This window comes from Megalobrama amblycephala, linkage group LG5, assembly GCF_018812025.1.
Source record: "Megalobrama amblycephala isolate DHTTF-2021 linkage group LG5, ASM1881202v1, whole genome shotgun sequence".
Lineage (NCBI taxonomy): Eukaryota > Metazoa > Chordata > Actinopteri > Cypriniformes > Xenocyprididae > Megalobrama > Megalobrama amblycephala.
The window spans coordinates 41518880-41530924 of record NC_063048.1 but is presented as its reverse complement, the minus strand read 5'-3'; the positions used below and the strand labels follow the sequence as shown (position 1 = coordinate 41530924).

Below are 12045 nucleotides of genomic sequence, written 5' to 3'. Positions count from 1 at the left end.
TCTAACAAGGAAGCTAAAGACCGCACTCTCTAGAGTGCCTTTTTGAGATCAGGGGAGTGAGATTTACATGTACAGCTCTTACCAGCCTACGTCTGTTACACTAACCCAACTAAACCTCACTCCCATCCGGGTCACGGCACCACTGTAGCCCCTCCGGTTTGAACTGCCTTCTTTAAGCAGGACCCGAACCCGGGTCCGCTGGCATGGGAGACGGGTGCTCTAACAAGGAGGCTAAAGACCAGTGTCTTTAACGTCGGTCACTAGAGTGCCTTTTTGAGATCAGGGGAGTGAGGTTTACACGCACAGCTATTACCTGCCGACATCCTTTACATATGCAGACTTGAATTCAAGCTTCAAAATGGATCATTTTCTCGAGTTTATCACTCAACCATATAGACCATACTTTTATGTATTTCACATTTGTTTTGAAACTCAAAACCTTCAGTCCCACTAAAAAAAAAAAAAATGATTCTGTTATCATCTGCTCACCTTTATATCACTTCAGACAAGATATTTTTTCCATGGAACACAAAAGGAGACATGTTGAAGACTGTGAAGGTCACTCACAGTTACACTGAATGGTGACTGGAACTTTCATGCTTCAAAATGGACACAAAACACATAAGTGTCATGAAAGTGGCTAATGCAACCATTTTTCCATGTCTTTTGAAACTGTGAATCATTGGCACATTAGTTGAAGAAATAGAATTGTCGGATTTCAGAGTGAATCGCATAGAATCATTCTGTCATACTTTTGTGTCTTTTCTAAAAATCTTGATGCTGGTTGCTATTCACTGCCATTATATGGATGAACGTGAGTGGGACATTTTTCTCCTTTTGTGGTCCATAAAAGGAAGAAGGGCATGCGACATTAGAACAGCACTGGGATGAGTAAATTATGACTTAATTTTCATTTTAGGGTATACTGTTCCTTTTAAGTCTGCATAAAGTATATTGATTTAAAAGCCACATTATGGCCCAGATCAGTCTACTTAATTTTACACACTCAGATGCCATGGCTGTATTAATACTGCCGCCTGTGTTTTAACATGTAGTGTTGCGTCTAGTGTTGTTACACACCCCTCTGTCAAGTGTTATCAGACAGCACACAAGCAACAGGAGCATTACAGCATCCCAATCGTTTCTCTCCTGCTGACATTTGCCATTCATTCACATTCACATCAGCATGAGTTTTCTTTTCTGTGGTTCTTTTTATGTCTCTCCCATGCACCTTTTCAATTTCTCGGCCTTTCTCCTTTGTTAGCTTGTTGTTCCCTTGTAAAGAACGAATAAAAGCAATCATGTCTTGAATGAAGGAAGGTCAAATTGAGTGTGTTCATAAAACGCTGGACTTTGACATGCATGGTCAATATTCGGTTCAGAATGAGGGAGTGAAGCAGCTGCTCATCGTTCTGCCTGCTCAAGATAGTGAAATGTCAGTCAGCTCTTCTTTTATAACGTCTTTTTACATTACTTGGAAGAAACTGTGAGTGTGTATATATATATATATATATATATATATATATATATATATATATATGTGTGTGTGTGTGTGTGTGTGTGTGTGATACTTTTTTGAAAGAATTTAATACTTTTATTCAGCAATGATCCATTAAATTGATCAGAAGGACTGTTTCAAATAAAAATGTTCGTTTTAACTTTTTATTTGTCAAAGAATCATAAAACATTTATCAGTTTCCACAAAAATATTAAGCAGTACAACTGTTTTCAACATTGATTATAATAAGAAATATTTCTTGAGAAGCAAATCAGCATATTAGAATGATTTCTGAAGGATCATGTGACACTGAAAATTCAGCTTTGTCATCACATGAATAAATCACTTTCTAAAATATATTAAAATAGAAAAGAGATATTTTATTTTGTACACAATTGTTCACAATATGACAGTTTTTACTGTATTTCTGATCAAATAAATGCAGCTTTGGTAAGCATAAGAGATTTCTTTCAAAAACATTTAAAGATTTGACCCCTAACCCTAACCATATGGCAATTTAACTTTTGCAAATTAAAGTTGTTGTTTTTTCCCCCTGTAACAATATGGATATTTAGATGTTATTCACTGGCATATTTGTGACAAACAGCATGTCAGTGTGTCACAGCTCATATACTGTACGTGACGAACAAGTCTGTCTCTTGGTGAACGGTACCTGTCACAAAAAAAATATGAAGACAAATACCTCATATTTTAATTTTGGAGGCTTAATGCAAGGAATACTCTACATATTTATCACCACATGGAGTTTTGAGTTAAAAATGTGTGGTGTGAGTACTGACAGATGTTTTCTTTAATAGCTTGTTTTTCTTTCAGTCTAACAATCACTCTTACAATTCAATTTAAACCATTTTGCAGTTTCTAATAAGGTTACTGGTAACTCTTCTACTTTCCAGTTTTTATTCACAGGAAAAGAATAACTATTAAGCACAGCTGAACATCATAAATGACAAGACTTGTGTTCTTTTTATCTGCAGAAGAAAGACCAGACTGCTCTAAGGCGAGGTGTGAGGTGCAGTTTTCTCCACGCTGCCCTGAGGACTCCATATTAATCGAGGGCTACGCTCCACCAGGTGAATGTTGCCCTCTGCCCAGCCGCTGTGTGTGTAGCCCAGCCGGATGTCTTAGGAAAGTTTGCCAGCCCGGGCACCTCAACATCCTGGTATCCAAGAGCTCCGGCAAACCTGGCGAGTGCTGTGATCTCTACGAATGCAAACCAGGTAAAGAAATCCAACATTTAGTTAAGTATTGTGACTTTCTTGATTCCATTTTCACACCATGTGATTCGCCGGTGAACATCAACTCGCGATATCACCTTGACGGAGTGCGAGTGTGAAATTAGCATAGATTATATCCTCACCCTCATATCATTCCAAATATGCATGTTGTTAGTTTTTCTCTCTGAAGAATCTTTACACAGTTTCTGCCATACAATGATAGTGATCAGGGATGTTGTGCACGCATTTTACTTTCGAACTGAGCACGCATTCTACAAGATAAGACATTTGTCAGACGCTTAGGCTCTGTTGGGCAATGAATCTTCCGCCATGGTCTTGTCAATCATCTCGCCTTACTCCCGGCAAGTGATCAGTGAACTGTGATTCCTGCTGCACTGTGTGCGACTCTGCAGCTCATGCTGGATGAGCGCTTTCGGTTTAGAATTGAAGCAACCAGTATCAAACTGAGTAAAATGTTTTTATTCCCATAAAAAAACAACAGTGAAGGTGGTGCTGCACTGGACACCGCAATGTAATGTAAACATAGCGGTGGCATATTGACAGAATTTTCATTTTTGGGTGAACTATCCCTCCACAATAGTCTTTCTAAAGTAAAAAAAACATCATGTCAACTTTTCTTGCAAGATCAAATTCTTTCCCTGTTAGAGTAATAGATGGATTGTTGTGGTGTCTTGGGGATCCACGCCAGGAACCTGATAGTGATAGATTTGAATTATTTGCAGGTTATCTAAAGATGCTGTCATAGTACCTTAATTTTTAAATATCTTCTTCTGTCATGCTATATAATGCTGCAATATGGCAGCCTTGAGCAGAGATAGCTACTTGGCTTCAACACAACATAAAAAACAACAGTAATTCATTTCCCAATACACTAAAGAGTGATTTTGTGATTTGGAAGTTTGCCAAAGCTCTTGAGACATGCTAAACACATGGGCTGTTAAAAATATGTGTTTCTGCTCAAGTAGATAGATAGGACTATGGGATTTGGTAGATAGGACATATGTTTTTGGGTTATTTTTGTAAATGTACTTTCTTTGAAATACAAGTATAGTTTCCGTCAAATAAAAAATTTACTTGAAACAAATTTTTTTATCTCATTGGGCACATCAGTGCACATTATTTTTAATATGTCATCATAATGTAATCATAACCTGCCTCTGAAACTGTCATTGGTTGATGTTAGCCTGAAGCAAATTCTTTTTATGTTTGGTTTTTGTACGTTTTTTATATGTATCATTAAACCTACATTATATGATGACTGTACTGCAATGCACTGTTTACTGCGCTGTAAACAGTATGTGTTGAATTCTATGGTGTTATATAACAGGTAAATCATTTGCTTGGATGAGAGTTTGATGAGGTGTGTTAATTAGAGGCTTTGATGAGGAGTGATAAATGTTTTATCTTTTGTTTTTGTGTTCAGTGTTCAGTGTAGACTGCAGCACAGTAGAGTGTCCACCAGTGAAGCCTGTCCAGTGTCCGGCAGACAGCTATGAGACTCAGGTCAGACTGACAGCAGATGGCTGCTGCACCCTTCCTACCAGGTTAGATGTTACACCTATCTCACAGTCGAGGCATGTCTCATACTCAGCTCAGGTTTGGCCTTATGTCTGCCTCACCTTTGCCATTTAGGTATGGTTTTGTTACACCCATCTCCCACTCACAATCCAGGTTAGACTGTTACATCTGTGTGGTGTTCACAAAGTAGGTTAGTCTCACACTGACAATTCAAGTTACACCTGTCTTGTGCTTACAATCCAGAATAGACATTACGTCTGCCTCACGCTTACATTCCAAGTTAGACTGTAACGCTAACTCTCAACCATGTAAGACATTACACCTCACTCTCACAATTACATTTAGACATTACACCTGTCTTATGCTCACAATCCTGATTAGATGTTACACCTGTCTCACTCTTACAATTACATTTAGATGTTACACCTGTCTCATGCTCACAATCCTGATTAGACATTACACCTGTCTCACTCTCACAATCCCATTTAGACCATTACACCTGTCTCATTCTCACAATCCCATTTAGACTGTTACTCGTGTCTCACGTTCACAGTCCCATTTAGACCGTTACACCTGTCTCACTCTCATAATCCCAATTAGACGTTAAACCTGTTTTACTCTCACATTCCTGATTAGACGTTACACATGTCTCATGCTCACAATCCTGATTAAACATTACACCTGTCTCACGTCCACAAACCATGTAAGACATTACACCTGTCTCACTCTCACAATTACATTTAGACATTACACCTGTCTCATGCTCACAATCCTGATTAGATGTTACACCTGTCTCACTCTCACAATCCCATTTAGACCGTTACACCTGTCTCGCTCTCACAATCCTGATTAGATGTTACACGTGTCTCACTCTCACAATCCTGATTAGATGTTACACGTGTCTCACTCTCACAATCCCATTTAGACTGTTACACCTGTCTCACTCTCACAATCCCATTTAGACTGTTACACCTGTCTCACTCTCACAATTCTATTTAGATTGTTACACCAGTCTCACTCTCACAATCCTGATTAGATGTTACACGTGTCTCACTCTCACAATCCCATTTAGACTGTTACACCTGTCTCACTCTCACAATCCCATTTAGACTGTTACACCTGTCTCACTCTCACAATTCTATTTAGACTGTTACACCTGTCTCACTCTCACAATTCTATTTATATTGTTACACCAGTCTCACTCTCACAATCCTGATTAGATGTTACATGTGTCTCACTCTCACAATCCCATTTAGACTGTTACACCTGTCTCACTCTCACAAACCCATTTAGACTGTTACACCTATCTCACTCTCACAAACCCATTTAGACTGTTACACCTGTCTCACTCTCACAATCCCATTTAGACTGTTACACCTGTCTCACTCTCACAATTCTATTTAGATTGTTACACCAGTCTCACTCTCACAATCCTGATTAGATGTTACACGTGTCTCACTCTCACAATCCCATTTAGACTGTTACACCTATCTCACTCTCACAATCCCATTTAGACTGTTACACCTGTCTCACTCACACAGTCCTAATTAGATGTTACACCTGTCTCCCTCTCATAATCCCATTTAGACGTTAAACCTGTCTTACTCTCACATTCCTGATTAGACGTTACACCTGTCTCATGCTCACAATCCTTATTAGACATTACACCTGTCTCACTCTCGCAATCCCATTTAGACTGTTACACCTGTCTCAATCTCACAATCCCAGTTAGACCATTACACCTGTTTCATGCTCACAATCCTGATTAGATGGTACAATCCTCACGATCCAGGTGAAATGTTACATATTTCTTGTTCATAATCCAGGTTACACAGTTAGTCAGACATACACAGTCCTTGGTTGCACTGTTACATCTGTCTCTCTCACACACAGTCCAGGTTAGGCACACCTTTCTCTCACCCACAATCCAGGTTAGATCGTTAACCCTGTCAGACTAATTTAGGGTAGATGTTACATCTGTCTCACACTCACAGTCTAAGACAGACATCACACCTGTCTCATGCTCATAATCTAGGTTAGACCAAAACGATTGTACAAAAAAATAAATAAATATAACCCCCACTATTTTAGCACTTTTTCCTCAAGTCCCAAAGTCTGAAGATTGGATTATTTCAGCAGTGAAAGTTAATAACATCAAAGTGTCAGGAGAGAGTATTTTGTTGTTTTAAATTAGGTATGACAAGCGCCCCCACCAGCATCTCTCTCTCTCTCTCTTCTACTCAGATGTGAGTGTTTGCCTGGCCTCTGTACCTTCCCACAGTGCTCAGCAGGGACTTCACCTCAGGTTGTGTCCCGTGGTGACGGAACACCTGGGAGGTGCTGCGATGTGTTTGAGTGCGTCAACGGTAGGTTCTGTTTTCTGTGTGTCTTAATTAGTGTTTATTTGTAGGTGCTTTGGGAAGGTCGTCTAGTCAGTGGGCAGAACCCTGTCGCTGCTGCCATAGTGACCGGCCTCAGCTCAGACAAGATATTACCCACAAAACGCACACAAAATACATACTTTTACTACTTGTGTTTCTCCTCCCTAAAAATCAATTTCCAGTGCTTTTAATGTTAATTGGAGGGAGTTTAATGACTTGAATAAACCCAAGAAGGGCAAATATGCAATTTGCATATTTAAGATATGCTTATTTAAATTAACGTTCAGTTTAATTTGTATTTTGTAAGCTGTTATTTATATGAGTGAGAATGTATTCTTCCTCATTTTTGAATTTGAAGTTAGGTTAGGTTTTGACAAATGGAGAGCAAACACTTGCACATCAAAATAAAGAAGCACAGTCTGGTAAATTTGTTAATCTCTGCCCTTTACTAACACATCGACAACATTGTTATGCTGCAAGTTTATAACTTCACGATTGTGATATCTTGCGTGGAATTGGTGGTACTAGTAAAAGAGGCTTAGACTATACTTTAAGTATATGTTTGTGTGTGTGGAAGGAAAATGAGAGAAACCCATGAGTGGATGGAATAACACATATCATTTACATATATTACAGATACCAAAATATGCACAGTACACATTGCCATACATCTGCAATTCCCCACTTTTGAAATGCTCTGGTTATCACTTGTGCACACAAACATAAACACACACTACACAGTGCTCACTGACTAATAAAACCTGTGCAGAAAGAGAGAGCTTAACCCCACCGTCGCTGTGGGCAGAGCTGTGTGCAGGTGGTGGAGAACTCTCTCAGATGAAGAGACTGCAGGGGACAGGTGGACGGAAGCCACAGGAAATCAGCACCAAATCAAAGCTGGAAACATCAGCGTGCACCAGGCCGTATGTTGCGCATTGGGCCTTTTCCATATTCACGGATAGACAACCGCCGAGAGGAAGACAACAGAATCAAGGCTCCATCCAAACACAAAAGCTCAAGAGTGGCTCTTTGAATAAAGGGACCCGTGAAAACAATCCCACTTCTCCTCTAGTTGTTTATTTCCTTCCTGCTTCACCCTATAACCAGGCCTAGGGCACACAACACATGAAAGACGAAGCAACAAAGGGAAAGAGTGCGACCCAAGGACTCGCTTTTGCATATTTGTCATTTGAGGAGTCACCTTCCTTCCAAGCATGTACGTACATAAAACAAGCAGGCACAAATAGCGGTGTGGTGTGAGGTGCCAGGTTGTGTGTCGTCTTCGCAGCGGGTGGTGAAATTAGCCTTAGGCTGATTTGAGAACAAAGCGCCGAGGCCGAAGAGCAGCGCGGGGAGCATCAAAGCTCCGAACAGAAATACAGGCTAATTGAACATCTGGCCACCGGTGGCTGTGTACAGTGTAGAGGCTGATCTCATATTCCACAGATGAGAGGGGTGGGGGAGAGCGCAAAGGAGCAACAGGAAGAGAAAATGAACTCATCCCCTTGGATGGACAGAAACTGATTAATATTCAAAAGATATCACTTGCACGTCATTAGATGAGTGACCTTCTCAAGACTGTCATGACATGAACAAATTGACACAACAGATGAATACACTGCGGACAGGTGAGAGGAAACAGCCAACAGCCAATGCTGAAATTTCTCCTGTTTCATTTGTGGGAAACAAAAGGAGGAATTTTGAATAATATATCAGTCGCTCTTTTTCACAATGGCAGTTTATGGACACTTTCAAGCTTCAAATAGAATACAAACACACCATAAAAATATTACAAATTCCCATAATACTCACATGCTAAATTTCAAGTCTTCTGAAGTAGGGGTGTCACGATATATCAGATTTTTTACTACATGATTATCGTGGCAAAAAGAATTCATGATAACAATGTATTACAATATCTAAAGAAATCTTGAAAAAAAAAAAAAAAAAATCAGTGCATACAAAAGGAACACTTAATGGCAACCAGTTTAAAATAACTTCCTTCTGTGAACTTATGTTACTTCTTATCACAGAATGAGGCAGAAATTCTATATATTTATAGATTTCAATATAGTATTCAATAGTCAATTGACCCTTCGCTGGGAGTCTGATTTACAGGCGATCTAACCAATCATAGCGCCAAATCCACCGTTATGTCCGACAAAGCAGTCAGGGGAGTTAGCAGATTAACGTAGGTGGACTTGAACTTGAAAAATGGTGTGTGCTGAGGTCTTTTCGTGGTTTAAACAACATTCCTTCTGATGTTCATTCATGTTTATTTGATGCTATAAATGAACTAGTAGGAAGAGATGATCGGTTCACGAGCAGCTTGAATTGAGGCGCTACAGCGATCTGTCACGACACATTAAAGAGCCACAAAATGGTATTTGTTTAAATTCCTTTTTCAAAATTTGAAATTTGAGACTTTGTTTTATATCAAAAGTAACCTGCTCTGTCTTGTCTGTCTGCACATTGTCAGTGTCCTCTTTGCCCCGCGATGTATTTTTCACTGCGTGAGAACATGATGTATGGCCTGAGAGTGGCAACAGTAACTATTGGGGGCGTGTCTTTGCGAACGGTCAATTGGCATTGCATCATAAATATTAACATAGCTTAAATGTTAATTCTCTTCATGTTTAATAAGTGAAAATGTCTCCATCTGCATTTTATTCAGCTACAACGATAGCTGGATGTCCATATTTAGAGCCCATATTAGGGATTTCCTGGTATGTCATAAGTTTTATTACTCCTACGAGTCTCACTTGTGGACTTTCTGCACGAGGGCGCCCTCCGCCGTCGAGTATGAATGAAACATAAATTACACGTGAGTTTAGCACTCCATAATGCTCACATCGCCCTTTTTTGAGAAAAAAAAATAGGGAAAAAATACTGCTTTCTAAAGATATTTGATGTAAACATATGATAATCTGTAAGTTTTTATCCGAATAAGCACATCTTTGGACTAAAAGCCAAGAGGGATGTAAATACAATAAAACACAGAAAGGCGTCAGCAGTTAACAGGTTAATGTAACGTAGCAAAATAATTGCAACATATTCTCTGTACAGTGGCCAAATCCGCAAGATAACATAGGCGGAAGTGGGTGAACAGGTTGGTGGTTTTGCCCACTGTTAATTGGAAAGTCCTGCAGACTGGGGTGATTAACGAGTCATTTTCACCGAATCCAAAAATCTTCCACAGTGGCAATCTAACTTTCTTGGAGTGTGGGTAGAGTGTCTCGTCTGTCACGACACCCCTATTCTGAAGTCTTTGTACAACAATCAGACTGAAATTAAAGTCGTAATTCACTGATAATCTTGATTATTAAGTGACAGTTCACTAATTCATGAACAAATCTTTCAAATGAATACTGTTCTCATGAACACCAATGGTGGATGTACTAAAGTGAGTTATTTAATGAATAATTATATTTTTCTAGCCTTTTCGTCCCTCAAAGCTATCATATGACTTCAGAAGACTTTGAATATAAAAGTCATATTTTGGAGCGTGACAGCCCTCATTTACTTTCATTACACTGAAAGATAATGAGTGGCCAGTATATTTTTCAAAATTTCTCATTTTGTGAACTATCCCTTTAATTTGATTTAAATAATGCTGGGCTGCTGGAAACTGTCTCTATGAATCTTTAATTGGAAAAAGGAGCTGGCGTCTTTCACTTCTGCTCTCTATAATGTATGATAAGATTTATTCAATGCGGCATGCCTTAATGAGGATTCGAGTCTTATTAAATTCAGTTTATATTGTGTTTATTTGAAGTTTTTCCCTGTAGGTTTTGTCACATTGGCTCCTCATGGACTATACCCTGCTGGAAATCTGTCTGTTCCAAACTGGTCATTAGCTGGTCCAAGATGATTAGATTAGTTTTGTTAGCCATACTTTTGACTGTCAGCATAAACTCTGGTCCACATCGCAGCTACTAGACCAAGAACCACCTATTTAGACAGAAATATAACCACAATAATAAGCCGACATGAAAAAGCACATCAAATAAGTCTTGGGGGTGTTAATTAATTAAAACATTTTTACTAATTAATTGCACAGTGTTTTTGGGATGAATCATAATTAACCACAATCAACATTAAACATCATTTAAAATCATATTTGTAAAATTTGTAAAATAAATTATCCTCAAACATGTCATATATACACATATAAACAGAATATATTTTAAATTATATTTCTTCAATGGAATCACTTTACCAAGTGCGTAATATTGAGGCCAGAACTAGAGATACCTGTAAGTATTAAAAAATAAATAAAGCATTTCAAAACCACCATTTTTAACATTTAATAGGCCTGTAGACAATGTTTTTCATAAACACTTTTTTTTTAATACTGGTTGAAACTGTCTTCAAATCCTGATAGCAATCAATAATAGAAGTGGTCTAAATATTTAAAAATGAACATATCTCTTCTGTAGAAGTCTTAGGACCAAAAAATGTTCGTCCTAGCATAGCATTCAGTCTGAATGCAATGTCCTACCTCCCTGTCAACATATGTATTTCCATACCTGTATTTCCATGTAGACAGACAGTCACCAAATGCCACAAACAAACAGCAACCGCTTTTACAGCTCCTCCTGAACCAGAACAACGAGCTTATGCTTCGTTCACTTCATAACTACCGTAATTCAGAGATGGCAAGCTGTGATGTTATATTCGGAGCGGTTCACGTCCTCAGACTTGGATTTATGACCTTCTATAGGGCTTTACACACTTGAAATTGTTAACCCTGGGTCATTCTAAACCCTGGGTAAAGGGAATCCTGGGTTATCCTACTTCATGTTTCACACTGCTCATAATTTCCCGGGGTTAACAATTAATCATGGGTATTCATAAGCTGATGTTTCACATTGTGTATTCCTAAACCTGGGTTAACATTCTTATTTGCAATTGTCGCGTTTTCTGTCAACATTTTACATTTTTCCTCTCAAACGCTGAATTTACTGTTTATATGAAATATGAATATGCGATTGGTTGTCTATTGCTAAGCGTCTTGTCATAACATTCTAACACTGCATTTTTCATAATGTACAAGTTTGGCACTGCAGTGCGGGGTTAAGACCGCAAAAGCAGTGCCAACCCTACTCCGGGGCAGGGTTTCATAACTCCGGGTAAAAAGCAGTGCTAACCCCGCTTCTAAATTAGTGCTAACCCCACTTCTAAAGTGTAAAACGTTCCTTTACCCAGAGGTTAAAAGTGGTGTTTAAAACTACAATAACCCGGGGTTAAGCGCAGTGTGAAAAGCCCTTATGTCAACACTATCAACGCTGAAATTAATCTGCAGCAGTCAGGCCATGCAAGTCAGCTCTCTTTAAGGTTTTACATTCATTATTATTGTAATGTTATGTGCTTTGAGACATGAAGTAATTTA

At 38.8% G+C, this 12045-nt stretch overlaps 1 protein-coding gene across 1 annotated transcript in view; it reads left to right on the top strand.

Moving 5' to 3' along the window:
• Positions 1–12045, top strand: part of crim1 (cysteine rich transmembrane BMP regulator 1 (chordin-like)) — a 145925-nt gene that overhangs the window by 76421 nt on the left and 57459 nt on the right. The window contains exons 3-5 of the mRNA XM_048192339.1: positions 2494–2736; positions 4178–4298; positions 6517–6638. Of these exons, the coding sequence (XP_048048296.1) occupies positions 2494–2736; positions 4178–4298; positions 6517–6638 (486 nt within the window). The remainder of the gene's footprint in view (positions 1–2493; positions 2737–4177; positions 4299–6516; positions 6639–12045) is intronic.